Source organism: Urocitellus parryii, chromosome 7, assembly GCF_045843805.1.
Source record: "Urocitellus parryii isolate mUroPar1 chromosome 7, mUroPar1.hap1, whole genome shotgun sequence".
Classification (NCBI taxonomy): Eukaryota; Metazoa; Chordata; class Mammalia; order Rodentia; family Sciuridae; genus Urocitellus; species Urocitellus parryii.
The window spans coordinates 45,945,764-45,972,429 of record NC_135537.1 but is presented as its reverse complement, the minus strand read 5'-3'; the positions used below and the strand labels follow the sequence as shown (position 1 = coordinate 45,972,429).

The window sequence follows — 26,666 nt, the reverse complement described above, 5'->3', positions numbered from 1 at the left end:
AAAAGTTAATAAGACAAATAATTTCATTCGTACTAGAGTTTATGTAAAGTTTTTTGAGACTACTTAGTTTGGCTCAAAGACAAAAAAGGAAAGGAGTATGGATGTCATTACTTACTCGATTGTGTTTCTGTCCACTTTTCCTGTCATGTTAATGCCATAGAACTGCTGCATGGCAGCTAGGGCGGACTGCATGGTCTCTGCAGAGCGCAGCACCGACATTCTGGGGTCAGTTGGTGGGAGGTAGCCGTACTTTTGTAACCAAACCTGCAATAACAAGTACAGTTCCTTTTAGATCAACTTTACAATTTGACAATAATATTCTGGTTTTGATTTATGTCTGTAATAGACTGATAAACTTTATTTCATCTATAAGAAGATACTTTATTTGTTTGATTTCTACATAAATAATTTTAATATAGATTTAGTAGTTGTGGCTCTTTCTAACATACCTACAAATTCCAAATGAAAACAAATTAACCATTTCTTGAAACCTTAGAGCATATAAAGTAGTACAGTAAACAACAGGAGAAAAATAAGATCATCCCTGCATTCCAGGGCCTTAACATGCCAAAATCAAGAATGTACTTTTTCAATAATATACATATATTTGCTGGAAGGGGCAGCTAATGTGTATATACAACATCTAAAAAACTGTTTGCCTGAACTATTGACCAGTGGCCACAGTTGTGATAAGTAGCATCTTTACCGATAAACCATGTTATTCCATCAAAAAACTTTGCATGTAAGTTTATTGTAGCTAGGTCTATACAATTATAGCTAGGTACCTCCAAGGGTAGAAAACTTTTTCAAGGAAACACTATTTCTTTCTCTCCTTCCTTCCTTCCTTGTGATTCACTTCAGTCAAAATCACATAAGCAGCCAAACTTTGCACATATTTCTCAAATCCAGTTATCTCATTGTATATGTATAGACCTCTCTAAGGGTCTCTTGATTTGCATCTCCCCCTTCCCTAGTGAGAAGATCTGGGAGGACGGTGAGATAAAGAAATCAGAGTAGAATTCATATCCTACTAATGACAGGGGTAGGAATTCAAAGTTACTAAAAATTAGATTTTAAAAGTAATAGAAAACTCAGGACATTTTCTAAAAGAAATAAACATCTACCCAGGAGCAGATAATCTTTAGTTTAATAACTCTATGCATTCCTTTTAAATGCTCAACTCACACCCCAACCTACTGTTTTTTCCCTCAGTCTTTCTGCAGGCCCTACGATTTACTGAAGTGCCACAAACTACCTGTCAAATTGATAAGAACCAAGTAGTTACAATACTACTTAGTGTAAGATATTCATCTGTATGTTTCTCTCCCTTCCAAGGTCTATTTGTCACATAAAAATGATCCTAATGAAATTTCAGCTTTTCTCTGAAAACTGATATTCTTCCTTTGTAAAGTTATAACCACAACACAGGAAGAGTTATTTTCCCAGTGAAAATAAATAACAAAGAAACTAAATTTCATTGTAAGAGCCAATATTAAATATATCAAAATTTCAAAATGTATAACACAAAATATCTAAAAATGCAGTATCAAGAATTAACCCCTTGAAAATAAATACATCCTAAAAGTATTTAAGTGATATCAAGAAAGTTTACCAGTGAAACACAATCTAGTAAACTCATCTCCCACACAGGAAAAGCAGGCTAAGGTAGTCATTTCTCCTCTGGAATGAACAGGCTGCCAGGGAAAACAGTAAGTTGTTACCTAGTTAATACTGATACAGTCTTTCTGAATGAAGGAGGCAGGCAGTAATATTATTTATGAAATTTAATACCTATAGTAATGTAATTTCTCAAAATTGAAAGATTTTAATAATGTGCATGTGTCAATATTCTTAAACAATAATTTTTCCATAACAGTTTGCATTCATTTCTTACTTGTAGGAGAGCTGACTTGTTGCTAGGTTACTGCTGGGTGCTAAGCTACTGGCAATTATGTTTATGAGGACAGTAAAAAGAAAACCATTAATAATAAACCCTTTGATTTATATACACAGAAAATATAAAAATACATAATTGTTAAGTACATTATGAAAAAATAACATGTTCTAGAAAATACATATTTGATTTATTCCTTAGCCTTCCAAACAAATGATTTCAAATAATATAAAAAATGAATTTTGATTTTTTTCAAGTTCTATTTCACATTATGTTGTTTATCATGAGAGACTGTTTTTCAAAATGAATGAGAAGTTGGCAGTTCTTTTTAATTGTAAAATAAAAGGAAAGCTATAAGATCTACAGTTTTTATGGTTAAAAGTTTGTTTACTGGCTAACAACCAATGTCATAATTTTGTCATCACAATTTTGTCATGATGACAAAAGGAAAATTTCTACTAAAAATTTCTCCTTTAGTAGAAAATTTCTACTAAAGTACAAATATAATCTTATTTGAAAAAATATTTACAATGTAGTATTTGTTTACCTTACCTCTTCTAATTTTCTACTGTCTAGGGATAATAATTTGACATGTAATCTTTCTATCATTTTCTATTCAGAGAAATTTAAAGATATACACATGAGTATGTATTATATGTACACATATGCATATATATATATAATATATAATATATTTTACTATAGACATCCATTCTTATTTGAAATATATCATGGTTTTCAACATTATTTAAGTACTGCCACTCATAGATGATTAGAAATGCTAAATCTGTCCTCTTCTTTTTTTTTGCTTTGTTTTATTGGGCTCACTGATGACAAGTGCATTTAAGAGCACAGAAAAATTATTAAGGGAAAAATAAATTTCTTTAAGGGAAACCTTGACTTACGATACTACCTGCGACTTACTCCATCCCATTGCCACCAGTACAAATAACCTTGGTACCTCAAAAGGAGCTACAAAATCTTACCCTGAATTACTGCCTGTGTCACTCAGTCCTTCAAATATCTTGCTACCTTGTGGACAAAACCAATTTCCTGCTCTTAGTGGTTATTCAATTGAAGGAACAAACAGAATACTGCTGTTCTCAGCAGAGCAAAAAGATATATCAAGCAATAAAAGGTAAAGAGTTAAATATTAAACGCCACACCAGTAGATATTGCCATTACTGAACTGAAGTGTTAGGGAGTAGCAGACACACAAAATTTCAGCAAAGTCCACTAAAGAAACATCTTTGTCAATAATATTTCATGTACCATACTGCAAAAACCCACATGAATTGTCTCAGTCATTCACAAACATATATTAAATAGCATCCTGAAAAATAGTTATAAAAAAGCAGATGTTAGTAGTTCATATAATTAAGGGTACATGAAAGTACTTTGTTAAATTTTATTGAAAAAATTTCTTTAGTGTTTGAAGATAATCAGTTTGCCAATGCCTTCATATAAAGCTACCGTATTCATTTACTTAGATAAATCACATATGTGAGAACAATTTAAAAATTTTCCTCTGACATGATAAATATAGAGAGAACACATTTTATAATGACGACTCTGAATAATTGCAAAGTGCTCCGACATCCTTCAAAATAAAATAAATAAGCATATGTGATTTAATTACTAAATTTATTAGGGTTGGAAAGGATGCATTTTAGCAATTATAGAAATCACTGGAGGGAAATATAAGGAGAGATGGTTTGGAAATTTTATTTAACCTAAGTTAAATATGTAAATATGTTAAATATGTAAGTCCACAATGCCCATTTGAGGCTCAGCCCATTATTTCAGGTTGGGATGGTGAAATTCATTTCCAGCTAAGATGTGCTGTGGCAAGTTCCTTGTACCCAGTTCCTATCATTTCAAGTATGATGCTCTCTATTGAAAGAAAGGTCAGTGGTGATAATGTTTATAGTACTTACTTAATACTATATTATTTCTGTTTACATGATCGCATAAACATTTTTATTATTTTGGATTTTTTTAAGAATTACTGACTTCATTTCAAACTAATAGTGATAAAAATATTGAAATCTATAATGATTAATATTTTGATATAATTAACTGATTTTCTTGAAATACAACTGAAAGAATACGTTTTTAATAGCTAAGTTCTTGATGTTATAAAAGGTTAATTTCCTTTTACACAAATTTGTTAAATTCTATTATAAACTAAGACTAATACTAAAAATGGATTACTACTCATCAGCAAAGTCAGCAAAAGCTTCAGGATTTTTTTCCCTGAAATAAGATATATTCACTGGTTATAAATAACAGCAGGATTTAGGGTCTACATTTTCTAGTCTGAAAAGAGACTATAAATATGAATTATAACTACCTATTAACCAAAAAATTAAACTGATGTAGAAGGAGTCATTTAGAATTGGTCAAATTGAAAATTCATAGAATAAATTAACGAGGCAGAAATTAGCCTTTCTCTTCATTCAAAAATCTAAATGGGCTCTAAATCACCATCCCATCCCCACCATGAATGAATCAGTGTATAAAATTGCATATATAGAATTCAATTCATTTGGAAATTTTACTGTCTATTAAATGGCTTCTTAAACTGGAAATAAAACAGTAGAAGGATCAAAAGCTATTCCATCAACCATCTCATCAATCAAGAGGCAACTGTTATTTGGTCAAGGAGACAGGAAACCAGCTGCCTTATTCATAAGTATAAGTCATTATGACCATTATGACCATACTTTTTTCTTCATTTTCCCCTCTCAACTTGAAAAACTTTCATTTATGAAAGAAATGAAACACTTAGATTGTAAAGGGAAGGAAGAGTTTCTCCACTCTGCATAAAAGTAATTTTTTTTTTACTTTGTATTTAGCAAATGTGGGGGCAAAATCCATTACACAGTAATGGATGACATCCAGTGAATCCAGTGATCAAAACCAGTACCACTTTTCATTGGGATTCCATCATGTGTTGGTCTTTATTCTGGAAAGATACAGAGGAGTATAAGAATGCCTCCTTCTCTGTCTTTACTGGTTTCTCTTTTGTGTGTTTAGATTTTCTAAGTATGTTTACATGCTCATGTATACAAAATATGATCAAAAAAGAAAAAGAACATATCACAACAAATAGCAAATAACTGCAGACTATGCATATGATACCACAATCTTCATGATGTTTACATAGAAATAAATAATTACCAAAAATTACTCATAATAATCATTGTCATGATTTTACATTATATTATGATCACCTCATAAACACAAAATACTAAAGTCTCCTTCAAATCTGGGGACTGAAACCAGGATATAGCTCAACCACTGAGCTATATCCCTCTGCCCAGTTTTTAGTTTTTATTTTGAGACAGGATCTTGCAAAGTTGCCCAGATTGGGTTCAAATTTTGGATCCTCTTGCCTCAGCCTCCTGAGTCATTTGGATTACAGGCCTACACCATCTCACCCATAACCATGTAAATTTTCTAAAAGGCATACACATGAACCTGAGTTATGTAGTAGATGGATTATGGACTTGACTTGCCTTTATGTTCTGGAGCAGATTCATCCTTATCAACACCAAAAATAATTAAATTAATCTCATTTAGAATACACAAAGTGCTTATGCAAGTGGCCCACTGAAATGTGGTAATCTATTATAAAATCTAAAATAAAATAAACTTTACTTTTATTTACTATCCATATTGACCTTAATGTCCTCACTGTGACCAAACTTCATACATGCACTTTTTGCCTATGTTCTACTAGGTCTCCTAAGGGAGGAGATGGAATTCCACAATGTAGAGAGGTTGATATTGTCATTACCATATTCAGTTTGATCCCATCATATTATAACTCATGACAATTCTTCTGTGTCAGGTTAAATGGGTTTATGGTTGATATTATCTTAAAAATAGGTATCTCAATAATACTATAAAACAGGATGGAGAGTGAACAAGAAAACATATTACATAGATGTTTGCTTGCTAGCTCATGGCAAAGTACTTAAAGAAGATGTCAAACTTAAATTAATTTATTGTATTTTGTATTACAAAAAGGCAAAAGCATTGTTCTCTTCTGTGAAGACAAGAAGCTATAAATAGTATGCTACTTAATAGCTATTCTGGGATATGGGAAATAAAAACTTAATCTTTCCCATCAAGATAACAGTAGCATGCTAGAAATTCGAGAGAAAAAGGCTGCTTTTAAGGGAAAGATATACATGAGGGGTATTTTAAGGATGCATGTTTTGAAATGTTCCTATCATACATAAAATTTTGATCACAAAGTTATAATATCATGACCTATTTAAAATTGTCTCATGATGTTTTACTTTAAAATTTTGGCAAGATAATTTTAAAATAATCTTCCAAAAGGACAGTTTTGGTGGATTTTAAAACCATTTTAAAAAATTGAAAATTCAACACCTTTTGATTAGTTTTTTTAAAAACTGACAGATAGCAAGGAAGATGATAATTTGCCAGCTGAATTTTACCAAAAATCATTTCGTAATTGATGAGTAGGATCAAAATATGAAACTTATGATTCATAACCAAGCAATAATACAACTTTTCTAGTTGCATTTATTTATCATTGATAGGTATCCTTTTGACTACAGTGATTTTTAAGATGACAATTAGCAATAAATTGATCTTGAAATTACTGTGTTTTGAAATGTTAAACATTGTAAAAAAGAAGGAAGTATAGTCGATCACAGAATTCTCAATGATATTCTAATAAATTAGGGCAAAAATTATAAATGTAATTCATAAGTAACACAAGAGTTATTTCGAAAATTTATGTCATCCTTAGGTCAACTTAATATGTCTATTTAAAAAGTGTTATAAGACATAATGTTTAGTATATCTGTTCATAAATAAATTTAAAAGATGGTGCATGTTAAAAAAAAACCAAAAACCGATGGCTAGGTACAGTCCAAAGTGTGAAGATTGCAGATCAGAGAGTATGAAGTGACTGAACTTTAAAAAGTTAAGCTACTTCCCTAAATTCTTTCCAATGGATTATACTGACTCTCCAGAAAGGATACTACAGTTTATCAATAGCTACTTATTAGATTCTCTTCTTATTATGACAATTCCCAAGCCTGTTAAATTTCCTAGGATGACTTCTGAGCCATTTATGATTTTGAATCTGAAATCAGTTAACTGTTACAGTTTATTCTTTGGTCAAACTGAATGTTGGTTCCGCCCCCAAGAGGTGTTGATAAGAACAGCAACCAACCCCATGCCTTAGTGCCCACTATGTACCAGGCAATTTACATACTTTATCTTTAATTCTTACACTAAATTCTTAAAAATAAGTACCATAATCTCTGTCTTATAAATGACAGAATAAAACTCCAGAAAAATTAAGTAACTTGCCTAAAGGTACCCCAGCAGGTAGAGAAGAAATAAGAATTTAAACAGATCAGACCAGACACAAGCTTGCTTGTCATTCTAGACTACCCTTTGGCAAAAAAAAAGAGACCCAGCAGCCAGACAATCTAAATGCTAGGAAGACCTAGAAGACCCTGTTCACATTTTTAAATAAGGGCAAACAGTCTGAAAACACATCGGTAATAACCAAGCGTGTTCAGTTTTTAGGTAAACAATGTCCTACTAGACATCACAAAACTGCAAGGAGCTGGGGTTGCATACATTCAGGGTGTAACACCAACTCCCACTTCCACTGGAAGATTTGCTCAGCCCAATTTGCTCGGCCCAATTAATATTCCTATTTCAATACTAGAATATTTCACTTAAGGTCATTTCAGTTTTACAGTTTAAACCTTGTCTGCCATTCATCATTTCTCCTCACTTTATTTTTTCACAGTACTTCTGTTTTGTAGTCTTGATGTTGCTGTCCAATTGCATAGAAATTCTCCTTGATTATCCCATAAGTACCATTGTTGATCACTCAAAAAGTTTCATGTGCTGAAGGCTTAGTCTCTTGCCTGTGTCATTTGGGAGGTGGTGGAACCTTTAAAAGGCGAGGCTTTTGTGGGGACCTCTGGTAATTGAGGGTGACCACTGGAAAGGGATGTTAGGACCCCGTGGTCTTTCTCTCTTTCATAACCTGGTCAATGCAATCAGACTTTGCTCTGCCATGAGCTACTGCCATGAAGTGTTGTCTCCCCACTGAATTGAAAGCCACAGGCTAACATGAACTGAAACCTCCAAAACTAGGAGCTAAAATAAACTTCTTCTCTTTATACATTGGTTATTTCTGATATCAATTCAGTAATGTCAATTAATAGGAGTCATCCCTCATCTTTCCTTCTTGTGTCTTTTGATTCCAGTTTTATCTGAAATGGGAGCTTCTTCTGCTGGCACCTCTTTTTCCAGGGTGCTATGGTTTCCAACCAGAAGCTGCAGAATTCTCTGCTTTTGTACTGCTACCTTTTTTTTTTTAACCCAGGTTCAGTGAGTTGCCTTTTTCTTTATTTGTGGTAAAAATACATGTAACTTAAACTTTCCCAGTTCAACAGCTTTTTGACTGCACAGTGTGCTGGTGCACAGGGGTGCAGTTGGCACTATCATTCATCTCCAGAACTTTTCATCATTCCAAGCAGAGTTTCCATAGCCATTAAATAGTAACTCCCCATAACCCCTGCTGCTGACCTTGAATGACTACTTTTCTACTTTGTTTCTGCATACATTTGACTACTCTAGGTACCTTGTACAAGTAAAATGTTTCACTTATTTCATTTAGGATTTTTAAAGGTTTGTTTACATTGTAAAATGTGACATTTTTAATACTGAAGAATTTTCCAGTGGGGGAGAAATTTTATATATATATATACATATATATATATTTTTTTTTCCTCACATTTTTCTTATCTACTGATCCATCAATGACCATTTATATTTCCGAAACATTCAATCTTGAAATCTTAATCCCTAATGTGCTAGTTTTAGGAAGGGGGGGGTCTTTAGGAGGTTAATCAGGTCATGAGGGTAGAGCACTCTAACCTTCTTTGTGTCATGTTGAGTACACTTTGAGAAGTTGGCAGTGTGTAACCTTCACCAAAACCTAACCATTGTGGCATCTGTCCTCAGATTCCCTACTCTGGAACTGTGCGGAATCAATCTGTTGCAATCTGTTGTTCGTAAGTAGCCTACTCCATGGTACTTTGTTGTAGCAGCTTGAGACTGAGGCAATAAACACTGTGTTTCCATTTTTGTTTTTGTGAATAATGCCACTGTAGATGTGGACTCACAAATATTTGTTCTAATCTCTGCTTTCAATTCTTCTGGGTATATATCTAGGAGTGGACTTGGTATGGTCATTGTGTTTAATTTTTTGAGGTGTCATATTATTTTTCTACAGAGGCTTCACCATTTCACATTTTGCTAGAAATGGACCAGGGGTAAAAATTTCCCACATTTTTGTCAATTCTTGTCTGTCTTTCCCTCTCCTTTTCCCCCTCCCTCCCTTTGCTTTAAATAGCTATTCTAATGATGTGAAGAGGAATGAGTTGTCCTTCTTAAAACTTAGATCCAGCTCTACCAGTTGATTATAATCCTTTGACAGTTTCCTATTGATCTTATCTTCAATGAAACTTAATATTTCAAGAACATTGTCTTTTCCTTGTTCTGGAAATAAACTGAACTCTTTTTCTGCCTTGGGACACTACATTTACTTTCCTATGTGGAAATATATATATATATTTTTTTTCTTCACATACACAAAATAAATGTTTCCTTATCCTTCATCCTTTAAACTTTAGTTAAAATGCAGGCATTTCAAAGAGAGCTTCCATTGAGTATCTCACCACCATCACCACTTAGCACCCAAATATTTTGCTTACTGAATTTATCACACTCCCTACATGTTTGCTTGGTTTATTTTTACTTATATGTTTTGTCAACACTATTAATAGCACCCAACACCTGTAACAGCTACTGACTCATATTTCCTGAGCTTGAATAATAAATTATGTGGGCTAAGTGAAGAATCCACATATTAATGCCAAATGGATATCACAATCAACTGCACACATGAATTCTGCTGTTTAATAACCACTGGACTTTCACTCTCACCCCCAATATACACATAGCTAGGACTCAAACCAAGTGTCCAGTAGTCCAAGGTGAAAAGCAAAACTGTTTTATTGGGTATGTGGTGTGTGTTACTAACTTCCAGATATCATCTTTAGAAGCTCTTAGAAATACAAGGCAAAGTACAAGAGGAGATGACAATATAGATATTATCGGGAAAGAACTTAGGAGTTTTACCTTTGTCTTTTCAGATTCTACTTTCTATCTCCATACCCAGCGATATGTCTCACCACAAAGATGACAGGCAACTGGTATTGGATATGTTACATAGCTTGATTTAATGATTCCACATTGTTTATGTATATATGTGTATATGCATATATATATATATATATATGTATATATGTATAAATCAATACATCTCAACATGCTCAGTAAGTTTTCAATTTGATTTGTCAATCAAAAATAACATTAACGATGCATTTTCAAAAACTCAACATGGGATTTTTTAACTTTTTGAAATTGCTTTCAGGAAAATACTGATATTGAGTATCACACATCTAGAGCTAACAATTATTAAGCCAGATACTGTGTTAATCTCTTTAAAACATTAGGTTATATAATTATCACCACAAGTCTATGAGCTTGGCATTATTATCTTCTTCTTACAGATGAACAAATAAGATGAGAAAGGTTAATCAACTTGCCCAGGGCTACAGAGCAAGTAGGTGATGTCCAGGAACGCAGGTGTCAGTGTGTCTCAAATGGCTCTTGCTCTTAACAACTGCAAGTTAGCTGAGAGGAGTGGATCTTTGGCGAACCCAGCCCTCACCACTGAAGATCTGCATAGGCCATGCTAGGTCAGAAATCCTCAGACTTTGTTTTTTGTTTTTTTTTTCACACCTGAATCTCATAAGTGGGGAATGGGCTACTTTGTTGGAAAAATGAAACAAAAACAAATGACAAGTGCACAGTAAGTGTTTCCTAGCTGGCCAGCAAGATCCATGTGTTAACCAAGTATCCGTTAGAAAGAAAGAGTGGGAACCTCTTAAAAGACCAACAGCTTCTAATCTTCTGGAATAGAACTTCTGTGTTCTTCAACACAGCAGAGCACAGTCCTCTGTGGACAAGGAGAGATGTTTTCCTGCTTCTTCCCCATCTCCACCCAGTGATAAGATGTCTGTAGTTACTGATCAATTGGTGTACACTACTGAGGTTTCTAAATCACTGTGTTTAAACTTATTTTTTACATGCAGAAGAAGACTTAATGGGGGGAGAGTCTCCTGTTATAATTTCAGAACATAGAAGAGTGGAAGGGTATTTAAATACACAACTCTTCCAACTTTCAGTTGGAAATCAGCATTCTCTCTCCAGGGACCATCTGGTGATTAAAAAAAAAAAAAAAAAAAGAATGAGGCAATGCAGTTCTTGGAAATGTGAAACTTTTTTTCTTTTTTTTAATTAAAGGAGAGTAAAAGCATGAAGATTGAAAGTGTTTAGCCTCTGTATAATTAATATGATTGAATGGTTATGTTCTTTGTGACATTAGGCACTTCTTTTTTCTAAAATAAGGTTACCTGTATTTTAAAAATTTATGGTCTTAGGGTTAATAAGTGGAAAATAAAGTTTTCTTGAGAGCACAAAGCAGCATTCCAGATTCTTCTAAAGGAGAAAGGGCTTTAAAAACTAACAGAAGCCTGTTTCCATGGAGCACACATTCAATAAATATTTTTAGAAAACTATTACATGCAGGTTCTAGGCAAGGACTTGGAGTAGTAACCATGAATGACACAGAAGTAGTCTTTGATCTCATGGAGCCTACTCACTGATTGTCAGGAAAGACAAACATTAATAACCTCCAAATAAATACATAGTTTCAAATTACAAGTGCAAAAGGTCCTAGAATGCTGTAAAAGTCTAATTATAAAACCCAGTAAGTGGCTGGAGTTGGAGAATATCATGCTAAGTGAAATTAGCCAATCCCTAAAAACCAAAGGCCTGATGTTTTCTCTAATATGTGGATGCTAATTCACAATAAGGTGGGGAGTACTAGGGGAGAATAGCATTACCTTAGGTTAGGTAGAAGGAAGTGATGCGAGGAGAGGGGAGGGGATGTGGGGATAGGAAACAGAGTAGAATAAAACAGACATTATTACTGTATGTATATATGTGACTGCATGACCAATATGATTCTGCAACATGTACACTCAGAAAAATGAGAAATTATATCCCATCTATGTATGATATATAAAAGAACATAAATGTATTCTACTATCATGTATAACTAATTAAAACAAATAAAAAAATTTATAAAAACTTGAGATCTAGAAGACATTAAAACACATGTGATAAACTGAAAGTTGAACTACAAGTTAGCAAACAGCAGAGAATCAAGCTTGATCTAAGGAAAGGGGTGGGCAGGTACAAATGCCTAGTAGTATGGGTGGTGGTTTCAAAACATGTACACAAATTATTTGACACATGATCAAAAGAAGGAGTCTACTTTCCTCTTCTGTTAGACATGGGCTGGTCTTAGTGTTTCTTCTGACTAGTGGAACTACATTGGAGTCTAGGTGAGAAGAGATGATGCAGCTTCTGCCTGGATATCTCTTTTGGGAGACTCACATTTGGAAGTCATCTGCCACCTCCTGGGGCAGCCCAGGTCACATGTAGGTGTCTCCAATGACAGCCTCATCTAAAGTCAGCATCAACCCCCAGAGAAGTGAACAACATGCCTTTGAAGATTCCAGCTCCCATCCTTTGAGCAGCACCAGCAAAGGTAAGCTGCCCTTGCTGAGCATTGCCAAGAGACAAACTTGTGAGCAAAACAAATGCTGCTATTGTTTCAGCTCACTGTGTTTGAGGGCAGATTGTTTCATCCCAGTAGATAAGTGGAACAGCCTGAAAGAGTTCTGAGTTTTCAAAGAAGCGAAAGAAAGCCCCTGTGGTTAAAGAATGAGTCTAGGAAAGAGTGACACAATCAGACTGTTCAACAACCTGTAGGATTTTGTATGTATCAGAGTAATATGGAAAGCAGAGAAGAGTTTTAAACCTGTAAGTGATATAAACAGATTTTTGTTAGAAAAATAACACTGCCTCTGCTCAGTAGGGAATGCAAGGAACAGGGAGGAAGTCAATGAAATTCTGGCAATAAAGTGGGGAAATGGGTAAGCAGATGGAGTCATGATTCATTTCAGACGTAAATGAAAATAACGTTGTAAGGTATCCAACACGGTACAGGTACTATTGTTATTGATACTGGTATTATATGCAAATAAAACAAGCTTTATTGGACAGAGTGCTAGGCACTAGAATCAGTCTAACCAGTAGTGACATAATCATGCTGACAGAAGTTGATGTAGGCACAGAAAGTACACGCAGATAATAGGGAACTAAAATGCTACAGTAGGTTTTTATTAGAGATGAAAAGAGAACCTTAAATACCACAAAAAACCCAATTGTCCAAATTTAAATCTCTTGAGTTTATAAAAAGGCTTCTCAGTGCCCTTTCCATGTACAAGGGCACCTCCCTATTCCAGGATCTGACCACTGAATATTATAGATCTTTCCTAATTGCTTACTGATTTCCCTGGATCCACAGACTTTCAATTTTGACCTATCATTCTTAATATAGAAAGATTACATATCCTAAAATACCATTTTCTTTATTTAACCTTCCTGCTTATAACACCATGCCTGCTATCACTTATTTAAGGACATGGTTTGAAATTCTTTATCCCTGTATTTGATAAACCCCAAAGTTCCACATATCTTCATCTGTAAGGTCACATCACTCTAAAAACTCCCTGGACATTGTCTAAAGTGGACTATTTATGAATCATCTGTGTTTGTCCTGGGACATGCTACCACTGTCCTTCAAGTTGGCATACGTTGGCCAACCTTGTCCTTGTCTTCCCTGGAATTTATGTATTTCCTTACATCAGTCTTTAGCCTCTGGTATAGCATTTACTGTGTGGGTGACCTGTTCTGTACTTAAGTCATCATGTGAGAGGTAATGATGTGTGGAGGGTGGGGACACAGACTTTGAGTGTGGAGGTCACAGTTTCAGGGACTCCTGGGAGGTCACCTTCAAATTGTGGTCTTGAGGAAAGTGCATGGTCTAAGTCTTATTTTCTACATCTGGAGAATATTGATATTGGGCAATAATGAAATGGGAATAATGATATCTTTTCATAGGATCAGAGGGAGTGTGTTATGTAATAATCCTATAAGAGTGCTTAGCACAGAGAGCAGCACAAAACAGCTCAACAGTGAAGTATAAAAATTATAAATCTGTTCTTTGTACAATTACTTACTTAATTTAATTTCCAAAATATCTAAATACCTGACAATTTTAGGTAAGATATTTGTTAATTTTTTGAAAAAAAAGTCTATGATCTTAATTAAGAAGACAAAACAAACAAAAAACACTTTCATTATCACATGGCATGATGAGCATGTCATGAACCTCTCTGAGATTTCATTTGTTCACGTATAGTCCCTATGAACTGCAACTATTCTCCACCATTTTTTAATTTTATATTCACTTGTTATAATAATGGAATATTATATAATCATAATAAATATTCAGATGGATCTCTATGAACAGGCAGAGCTACACAGAAAATAGTGCAAGTGAAAACACACGTCTATATATTATGCTACCATAGCAAAAAGTGTATAATTTTCCAAAATTTACAGATGCTTACTAAAAATTTACTAAAAATGGTTTATTCTTAGTACTGGAACTGAACAGCAAAAGATTGAAATAGAAAACTGTTCTGTATTGTTTACCTTTGATGATAAGTTTTAAAGACAGTAAATGTAAAAATTCAGAGACTTGGTTAAAAGCAATTTATTTATTATTTATTGGTATAGCATATGATAACCTGCTAAATTTTCAGACTACTTAAAACAATGCACTGTAAATGGATTTCCTGAACCAAACTTGTAGTGATAAAACACAATGAGTTCTTTATTTCTGTAGCAATATCATTAAGATCTTACTCTTCTGCACTACTCATTGTGTTTAATTTAACATACCACATTGATTTGATAAATACTGCAAATTAAAATTTAAAATGGGTCAATTTTGCAGTTCCAGGATGCTTAAGAAAACTGTTTTCTGGAAGACTATTACATGATGACATTTTTATTCATTTTAAAAATATCCCACCTTGTTCAATATCTAGGGTTTCCTGTGAAAATGTATTTAGTGGAAGTAATAGATAAGTGTGACATTGTGGGGGAGGGCGGTAAGGAAAAAAGACAATGCTGATAGCAGAATAATGTAGACTATGTTTATTGTACTCTACTATGTAGATGCCATATTCCTCTGTATTTCATAAAATTCAGAGCAAAAATAGAAGAATGGTCAATTATGAAATCAATTACAAGAGTCACCAGACTGCTTTATAAGAAGCATGAATTCTTTTTCTAGTTTTAATCTTAAATGCTGTTTTTCTTGTAAGCTTCCTGACTCAATGACCCAGATGTTATGTTAGCATTAAACCATTATAGACCAAAGGAGAAGCTGTCTAGAAAAAGTAGAATGGTGAATATTAAAAGTACATCTCAAATTGGAAAAAAAAAATTAGACTGTTCTTTCTCTTCCCTTTGCAGATGCTTTTCCCTCCCACACTCTCAAAAACCACATTCCAAATGTTTGGGAATGATCTGTCTATTCCAATCTCTCTACTCTTACAGAACCTATGTTCTTATAGGAATTCTAGCTAAGAACCTCTCTTATTTTAGCCAGAGTCTACCACATCATGATTTTTACAATTTGTAGAGGCTACTAATAACAACTGTATCAATGTTGATAATAACAATGTCTTAAATACCTAAATGCTGATGACTCCTGTAGGTATGATTTCAGATAAGCATGCTCTGGAAATCTCAAAATGTGTATCACATTTTGTAGTGTACACCTACATCCAGCTGCCTCCATGGGCACCTCATATTTACTTCCTTAAAACTCAACCTTTCACTATTTTCCCAGTGTAGACAAAACATACTCTGGTCTTATGATTTATATAGGTAAATGATACTATTCCATCAACCAAACTCCAAATCTGGGCATGATCTTGAATACATCACACACACACACACACACACACACACACACACACACACACACACAAAATCATCCAGTCTACACATATGACTTCTTGTATACAGAGAATACATTTCAAAACCCTTCCTATCTCTCCATCCTTAGTCTCACATTAGTACCTCAACCTTTTTTTCTCTTCCAGCATTAAAAATAAACTCATCTTGGATTGATTCTGACAAAAATGTATATAGTTATGGTGTACAACATAATGTTTTAAAATATGTATGCCCTGTGAAATGGCTAAATCAAACTAATTAACATGTATTACTTCTTATGTTCATCATTTACTTATGAACACACTTAACATCTAAACTTGTAGCAATTCTCAAGAATACAATACATTGCTACTGAACTAGTCACCATACTGTATAATACATCTCTTGAACTCATCCTTCCTAACTGAAATTGTGTATCCTTTCTCTAAGACCTCAACCTTTTTAAACTGGAAAAACAATGGTAATGACCTCCTAACATACTTTCCTGACTCTACTCCTGATTTAGCTTCCTGTCATTTGCCAGTGTGACATTCTTTAGGGAACCTTCCAAACATTTGAATATGAGAACATAGAATAAGTGGCAGAATTTATTTGGACTCATTCACTACATGAACTCATTTTCTGTTCTTATACCTGAAAAGGCACCAACAGATAATAGATACGAATTTCATGAATGAATAGTGAAGAAACTTTAAAGTACTAAATTTCAGTACCAACTGAACCTGAAAAAAAAAACCATTTTATTTAATGCTATGTAGTTTCGTTTCCATTTGTCCATCTGAGATCTGCTTTTTGATCCCCTTCAGCTCTCTACCCCAAAGAGGCTGACCTCTCAAATAGTCAACTGATTCTTGATGAAGGTGCCACAAATACACATTGGAACCATGATGGCCTCTTCAATAATTGACACTGGGAAAATAGAATCTCTGCATGCAAAAGAGTGAAGCTAGACTCCCATCTCTCATCAGTTACAAAAAATCAACTCAAAATGCATTTAAGGCCTAAATTTAAAAGACGTAAAAATGAAACCACTTGAAGAAATCAAGGGAAACATTTTAGGATGATGGAATAAGTAAGGATTTTTTGGATAAGACTCGAAAAGCACAGGAAACAAACAATTTTATTCACTAAATTTGCTGTATAGCAAAGGAAACAATCTATAGAGTGAAGAGACAATTTCACTCTAGAAAAATATTTGCAAATGGTTAATATACAGAATATAAGGAACTCAATGCAATTGCAATATTTTTTAAAATAAGTCAATTAAAAAAAGAGCACTAGGTCTTAATAGGTATTTCAGATATATATCATCAGCCAGTAGTATAGAAAAAATGCTTACCATCACAATCATCAGGAAAATGCAAACCAAAACCATAATAAGATATTGAGTTAGAACAGCTATTGCATAAGACAAAAGGTAACAAGTATTAGAAAGGATGTAGAAAAAAGGGACCCGTGGTATACTGTTAATGGGAAAAGAAATTAGACAGCATGGAGGTTCCACAAAAAAAATAAAAAGAGAACTACCATATAATACAGCATCCCCACTAATGTATTTGTCCAAAGCAAATAAAATCAGGATGTCAAAGAGACATCTGCACTTTTGTGTTCATTGCAGCACTATTCACAAGAAGCTGAGTGTCCATCACTGATAAATGGATTAAGAAAATGTGGTAATACATATAGTGGAACACTATTCAGTCATATGAAAGGATGAAATTCTAAGCTTCATGATAACACAGATGAAAATAGACATTGTTATGTTCAATGAAATAAGCCAAGCAAAGAAAGACAAACATTGCATAATCTTACTCATTTATGGAATCTGAAAATGTAGATCTTATAAAAACTGAGAGTAGAATGGAGGGGTGGGGGTAAGAATGTGATGGGAAAATTTGATTATTGGGTACTAACTTACAACTAGATATTAGCTAGAAGTTCTGGTGTGCTGTTACACAGTAGGTTGACATGGAAAATCAAGATGAATTATATATGTCCAATAGATGGAAAAAGGAATTTTGAAAATTTTCATCATATAGAAATAAACGTTCAAGGAGATAATTATGTATCATTTGATTTAAACCTTACACAATGTATTGACATGTGATAACCCATTAATATGTACAACCTTTGTTTTTATGAATTGGACCTAAATGTAAAGAAAATTTTGAAAGAAAAAATAAATCAAAAAGTGAGAAACCTCAAAGAGGTAATGTGAGCTGAAAAATCAATGGGAGGATTAAAATAGACAGTATTTTCCTACCGTATTTGCCATATAATCTTTAATCTTTTTTTTGTTTGTTTGTTTCCAGAACACCCATTAACATCTCCGAACACAGTTTGAGAGAGTCTCTGGTCTGGAGGATTGGATTAAACTCTGATCTTTTTCTTTTTTTTTTTTTGGCTGTTTCCTGAGTGAGGTGTTAAACAAATCCTGACTTAACACTTCAAATCATTAATGAACAAACAGCACCTGTTTAAATATTTGAAATGCTTCAATTTTACATTGAGGCATAAAGGATCTCTTATAAACCAAAAATAAATTCTGAAACTATCCAGTTTAACTTGCTTTAGCATAAAATATCCATAAGACATTTTATGTTGTGTAAAATGCATAAAAATGCACAGAGAAAGAAAAACAGAAGAGTTCACACTAATGTTATTTAGTTCAAACTAAAACTTCACATTTCATGTGAAGTGTTCTCATAATACATTAAAAAGGTATACAAATAGTTGTTTGTCCAGTTTCTGCTTTTAAAATTCATCCAGCTTACAAATTATATCCAAGTTAGTTAGAATTTGTTACCATGTTTATTACGATTTAGAAGTTTTTTAATTTTTAAAGATACTTCTTTATATTTATGATATTATTTTGTAAGTAATTATAACAATATTTATCCAAGAATAATAAAATACATGGAAGCACATTAATTGGAAAAAAAGGAAGAAAATTAATCCCACCAATTCAGTTATAGTTATTATAATTCTTTTGATATATTTGAATTTTTTTATCTTTAATATTCATTGACCCAAGAAAACACCCATAAACACAAACACATATCCACAACCCTTAAACACACACATACACACACATCCATATTTTCACAATGACCTATGTTAATGAACAAGCATGTTAACCCTTAAACATCCCATCATATAAACTCATACTCCAAATACACACACATTCACACAAGCGCGAATACGCACACATAAACACACGGGGTTCAAAATGAATACTGAATTATTTTCATCTTTCCAATTAAAAGGTACATTATGAATAATTTTCTATATAATTAAAACATGAGGTATTGCATAGGATTATTATGTGTAAGCTGACCATTAAGCCATGCATTCTCTGCTGTTGAAAATTTAGATTGTTTGACATGAGTCATTATTACAAAAAAAAAGCTATATAAGAATCTTTATATGTAATCCTTATTTTCTCTTGTGAAAATTCCTATAAGTAGAATCCACATATATAAATATTTGAAAGTTCTGATATTGCCAAATTTCCCTCTAGAAAGGTGGTATTATTTTCACTTCCACCATGAGCTAGCCCATTTTTCCACACTTAACAACAATGTGGATTAGCTGTTTTTTTTGTCAATTTCACAGAGAAAAATGTATGATGATTTATATTTGTATTTCTTAGATTATTAGGAAGTTTGAACTGTGTTTATACAAATGTGGGAATAGCATATTCATTCTCTTTCTCCACTTCTCTATTGGTACATTTCACATTCTTACATGGTTATATATTTATGTTTTGAAAGCTTTTTTATATAAATTAAAATTATTTTCTGAGTTAGATATTTGCCATTTGATTCTAACAAACAGCAACTTATTTTACATATAAATTCCCTCTTTCCAAAAGTTTTCAGACCTACTCTTTATTTTGTTTCAGGTGAAATTGAGTTACTATTTCAAATCTGTGCTCTCCCCTCCATTCTTCCTAGTGAATTCTTACTATAAGTAGTGAACTGGTGCATTAATTTTCATAGAATTATCATTATCAGTTTTAGCTTAATGAAAACTTACTATTTTCTAGGCTACCTTCTAAATGCCTTACATACTATGGGGGTAGGTATTATTATCATATTAATAGCACTATTGAAGATATTTGGGGACGGGTTTTATTTACCAGCAAATAACTTTAGCTTTAAAGAGAAAATTCACACACAAAAAAATAATAATTGTTGGGCTTGGGATAGAACTCAGTGGTAGCGTGTACCCTAAATTCAAGGTTCAATCCCCAGTGGAGCAAAAAAAAAAAAAAAAAAAGCAATAATTTTCATATTGTTTAAAAAACAGTCATCAAATTATAATTAAATATATTAAAGGGTTAATATCCGTTACAGCAAGTGGAAACTGTACAACTACAACTTAGAAATTGGCAATGATTATGTACAGAAAATTCCTAGAAGAAATACAAATGACTAATGAACATGAAAAATATTCAAACACAACTAATCAAAGAAATGCAAATTAAAAAACTGCTTTCCCTATAACTTAGCAATGATTAAAACATTATAATCTTCAGTGCTATAAAGGGAGCACTGAATCAAGACATTCTCATACTGTGTTCACAGTCTAAATTGGCAAGCCATTCTGGAAACAATTTTGGCATGATGTTTTAAGGGCCTTAATTTATGTTCATACCCTTTGATGCACTTCTAGGAGACTAATATAAGAAGGTAATAAGAGAATTGAAATGTTCATTTGTATAAAGAGTTTCATAAAGAATTTTTTAATTGACATATCAAAATAACTAAAAAGTTTTAAACAATTAAGATGATTAAATACTGATACTCAAATGGAACATTACACAGTCCCTAAAATGACTTTTATTAACTCCTGCTAATGAAATGGCAAAATGCTTGTATGATATATCATTAGAAAACATCAAAAAAATATCCAGGGTACCAATTACATATAAAAATGGTTGAAAGCCTTCAAATAGGTTTATAGCAAGAAAACATATAATTCCTTGTAATGACCCATTAAGAGCAATTTTTAGTTAAATATTTATAAAATTAAACAGAATAACTTCACTTCTGAGAATCTGTTTTAAAACCAAAACTGTGGGTAAACTGCTGACATATAAAGATGCTTTGAACCAATATTTCCAAGAGTTCTCCCCGCCTCTGCATGTGAAGAAATAGCCTGCAAGTTGTATTGAAAAACTATTATTAAATCACTATGGATCCTCCATACTAGGCTAGTTTGAAGTCAATACAATTGCATTTGAATGCAAAATTTTAATAGCATAAATATTTTAAATTAAAAGTGCTACTACATAAAACTAAATATAAAATATGGTTAAAACTATAGAGAAATGCACAGGAAGATAATAAACAATAGGAACAGTAATACAGAAGTGATAATACTGTATTGTTACTTTCTTCTGCATATTTTATATATATTAAGACTTTTCCAAGTATTCATGTATATTCAGATAAAAATGTGAATGAATTTAATAGTTCTACTAGATGAACACGTAGTGTGAGAACATATATACCAGAATAAACTGTAGCAGGACTAAACAACATCAAAATAGAAGAAAACACAGCAAAACAGCAAAACACAACAAAATAGGGTGTACTTTCAAATCTCAATATGGCTACAAAACAGGTTTTTTTTTTTTTAAAAGGTAATGAGGCTGCAAAGACAGGTTAAAAATACAGAGATCTTAGGAAGAGACATTTGACTTTGATGAAATAATTAACTGTTTGCTTTGTTTCATTTTTATTTTCAGAAAGGATGATAGGGTGAGAGAACTATTTTAGTGATTATCTATACCAAAAGTTTTAGATTAAAAAATACAGGGGCATTTGATCAGTTATGGAACCAGAACACTGGCCTTATCACCTAGTGATTGTTAAATATAAATAATTAAATAAATAGTTCTTGAGAAAGATGTAGAAGTAGAATTGCTAAACTTAAAGATCTATTGATGTGGATAATAAGGGAGATGAAAATCTCAGACTATAGTGTGCTTCAGAAATCACCAGATGGCGTTTTAAAAACACGGATTGCTAGTTCTAACTACAAGCTTCTGATTCAGGTGGTGCAGATGGTGCTGTCTAGGGACCACAGGGGGAGAATCATTGCCCAGAATCACGTTCTCCAAGGAATGATAAAGCTGAACTAACCATCATAAGTAAGTGAAGGTGAGAGAACTACTGTGATGAATTAACATCTAGAAATATAACTTTGGAGCAGGCTGGATACCAGACCTTGGAAAGGTATTTTCATTTCATTGGCTGATGCATCCATGACAAGCTATGGTCCAGAGAACCTAGACTGCAATTTCAAACTGAACCTAAATACTTATACTAGTCACTAGATGAGATTTCACTTTTTAGAAAGGGATAAAAATTAAAGGAATGAAAACACAGCTAATAGTTAAAATTTCCCTTTACTATTTGATCCTGGATAAATTACAAACCAGTTCAGAGGTAAGGGTGAGAGAATCTGACCACATGAGCTTTTTAAGTTTGTATTTTCAATAATAACAGTGATAAAAGCAATACTAATATTATCTATAAATGTGATCATATTTTATAAGGTAACTATATAGTCTCAAAAATGCTATATAAATAGGCTACATAGTTTTTCTAATTTACAAGTTTAAATTATCTATTTTCTGCATTTCTATTTTCACAATTACTCTGAGTCATGTGAAGTGGCATGTATTATAAAGCCTTAGAACTAAGAAATCATGTCATTCTAAGACATGTAGTGAAAAACCTCTGGGATTTACTACCTATCCAGAATAAGGAGATCATATAAATTTTCCAAGTTTTAGTATACTTATTGATAAAATGGGGATAAAAAATTCCAGCTTCAAAATATTGCTGCTTTGAATCAGGCAATATATATGTCAGTGCAAGGACTTTAGTAAGTATTATTTAGATGTTTTTGCTTGAAACAGCTATAAAACCATCTTGAAACTAATGAAAAAAATTCTGTTTTTGATCTTTTGTACCTATGACGGATTTGAGAAGAGAAATTGGAACAGAAAACAGAGTAACTAGATTCTGTAATGATTCACTGAAATAACAGATTATTTAACTCAAATCAAACCATTAGAGAGACATAACCCAGTGCAGACATAAAAATCACCAATTCTTTATTCAAAATGGGAATTCTAGTGTGGGCTATAATTCATTTGATTGGTTTTATATATACATCTTCCCTGGAATCAAATGAAAGTAAAAGAAAAAATTATTCAGCATCTCTTTACCTAAAACTCTTAAGCAGAAAGCTTAGTGTCAGCACAGAGAGGTGCCAAAGAGCACACATTCCATCCAGATGCAGATCAAAATCCAATGAGAGAAGAAAGCGAACAACCAGAACACACATCAGATCCAAACCATACAGCTCTTCTCTAAAACCAGAGCTTACAAGTGACATGAATGGCCATAAAGAGGTCACCTAAGTGACCAGCTGGCAAATATTAGAAGTTTTCAAGTCTTGCCCATCCTAAATAACAACTGCAAAAGTATCTTAGGTAGGTCCCTTCTCTTCTGTACCTATGTATTTTTCATATCAATTTCACTGAAATGATTCTAACTTCTTTATTTTAAAATACTTTAAAGTATAAAACAAGTTCTCTCATAGGATGTGGCCACTTAAAAAGATATCCCCCCCAAATATGTGTCAATGTAAAAAGATGACCTTGAAATTGTCATATTCTGATTCATCACATTATCTAAAACCTGTTAAAATATTCAAGGTTCTAATGTGACACAGTGCTAATGATACTTCCTATGTCAAGATATTTCAAATTTCCACATTTATTTTCTTGCCCAGACATTAAACCATAAAAAGTTCGAATAGAGTGTGGAGGGAAATGAGAGACTATCAAGCGTTTACTTGAAGAGTCTTTCATCTATGAGGATCAAAAGTTCACATACAGGCAAGTAAAGAAGTGGTCCCCGTCATCAATTTAAACCTCAATGGGTATTTAATGCCAATTTAAACTTCTGACACAGCTTTCATCTTTGATTTCAAAGTGGTTTAGTAAGAAAATTGGCTTTACATCCATAATGGCATGGACTTAACCATAAACAACATGGACTATGTCATTTTACAGATAAGAAAACTGAAGCAATCTTTCAATGAGTCAGAAAAAGGGGTACTTCTTAACAGCCAAAAAGGTTGCAATATTGGCAGAATTATATATACTATATATTAAACAATCACATATTTGTTGAGTTCTCATGATTATTTTTCAGGTCATTTCTGCCTGATGCCACATGACCACTTAACAATAGGGTTACAAATCAAATTATCCACATAAGTTTCTAAATTGTGAGACTCTTCATAGAAACAGAGTCAAAATATGTTCTAAAGTCTTCTAAATAGTTTTGATCTTAAGAGAAAGCAGTTAAATCTATGACTACTTTGCAATCAATACCTAGCAACCAAGCCAATGCAAGTCAGCAACACCTATCTTGCACAGTGAAATGAAGCAAATACTATCAAATAATATTATTTGATGTTTTAGTCAGATTTTTGTTGCTGTGATCAAAATACCCTATAATAACAACTTAACAGAGGGAAATTATAGCTCTCATAATCTAATCATTTCACCTCCTAAATTAACACAGGACTTTTTGGGGAAGACCTCATATCCAAACTATAACAGTTGACAATTTCTTTTTTTTAAATTTTTATTTTTTGATACTGGGGTTTGAACCCAGGGGTGTTTAACCACTGAGACATGTCCCCAGACCTTTTTTTTAAAATATATATTTTAGTAGAGACACGGTTCTTGCTGAGTTGCTAACTGCCTCACTAATTTGATAACACTGCTCTTTGAACCCTCATCATCCTCCTGCCTCAGCCTCCGGAGCCACTGGGATGATAGGTGGGTACCATAGTGCCCAGATGACAATATCTTTTTGAGTGCTAACATATTTAGCATCCAGTCCAGGTGGTTTGGGATAGCCTCTATAGTAAGAGATGCATCTTTGTTTCTGGCAAGTGTAGAATCTACCTAGAAAAACAAAACATTCACATATGTACTTCCTAAGGCCTGAGTCAGATCTTCATATAGTAAATGAAAGGATTTAGACTATGGAGTCAAGTGGATGGGGTTTTAAGCCCCGACCCTGCCATTTATTATATTATGTATATGACTTAGTTACCTTTGGGCAATTTAATCAATGTCTCCAAACTCCAAACTACAACCCTGAGTATACATTGCCCTTTATTTCACTTACTTATTCATTGTTCAAATTATTATTCTATAAAACAGGGGTAGTAATATATATTTTTAAACTTTCCGTGAGAATTTTATAAAATAACATGAAAATTCTTAGCTAAGTTCCTAGCACAATATAAGTGTTCAGCAAATATCAGATATTATTATCCTCATGACACCATTCCCTTCCAACAATGACCTTTAAAATTGTGTTTCAGACAAATTATATACTTCTAAAGTCAGAGATTCAAGCCCTTTTACTTTATTGCCCAGTTAGCTTTTATAGATTTCTATCATACCACGCTTCTATTGGCAATGTTGCAGTGTCTCCTTCCCAGAATTTTCCCCATACTCTTCTATCCTTCTGCTTTTGGGTGCATTTTCCCACATTGTCCTATTTTTTTTTGCCTTTGGGTCTCCCCTTTTATGAACCCTGAATGCCCTTCCTCTCTTACATTTTCTTTATAGAATTCAAGTTTCTTCAGTTACTAATAGGGCATTATGTAAAAATGTGGATGTGTAACCGATGTGATTCTGCAATCTGTATTTGGGGTAAAAATGGGAGTTCATAACCCACTTGAATCTAATGTATGAAATATGATATGTCAAGAGCTTTGTAATGTTTTGAACAACCAATTTAAAAAAAAAGAAAAAAAAATTCAAGTTTCTTTGCTGGTCAAATCCAAGTGCTGCCTCTAGCCTGGTGTGACCAGACAAGAGGTCTCCTTGACTTTAATTCTGAAAGCACTTTCTGCCTGGATGATGATCCCTTTTCACTACAGAAGTGAAATTTTTACTGTCCTCCTTTCCATAACCAAAGTTACCAGTGCATTCTCTGCACAAAGCAAGACTGAGGTAAATGCTGAATGGTGATGAATGAAAGACTTAAAAAGAAATTTAAGGACCCCAAATAACTGGGCTTTCCAGTTTTATTCATTACTATCCTTGAAAGGTCCCCCAAGTTAAGTGTCAAATCTAATTATTTCATAACGATAATTCTGTTTTATGGCCAAACATGAAAACTGACATATATTAAGTACATCTCCAAGGAACTATGTTCAGTCTCTTGAGAATAATTTTATTCAATTACAGATATTTTTTTAAAAGAATCTAGCAATGAGTGACGATTAAATCAGTACTTCATTAGTGGCATGCTTTAATCTCTCAGAAACACTGATTCATGCTCATACTTCAGAGATGGAAAAAATCTTAAATCACTTACCCTTAATAAAACAACATAAAGTGAAGTTATGTGGATGTTACCATACAGCAGACATGTAACTTAGAAATTCATTTAATTAATTAAATATGTTTATTCACATGAGTCCGTCATTTTGCAAACCTAACTTCACCTAAAATATAAGGTAGTATTTTAAGTATTCCACAGATCTAAAATGTGGCATCCATGGTTTCCTGAGAACTGAATAAATGTTAAAGCATTTTGGCAAGCATATGGCATAACCCAAATGGAGT

General features: G+C 33.1%; 1 protein-coding gene across 1 annotated transcript in view; it reads right to left on the bottom strand.

Moving 5' to 3' along the window:
• The window catches only part of Mmp16 (matrix metallopeptidase 16), a 241,952-nt gene that overhangs the window by 130,552 nt on the left and 84,734 nt on the right, over nt 1–26,666 (bottom strand). Inside the window, exon 2 of the mRNA XM_026383922.2 lies at nt 116–264. Coding sequence (XP_026239707.1) covers nt 116–264 — 149 coding nt within the window. The remainder of the gene's footprint in view (nt 1–115; nt 265–26,666) is intronic.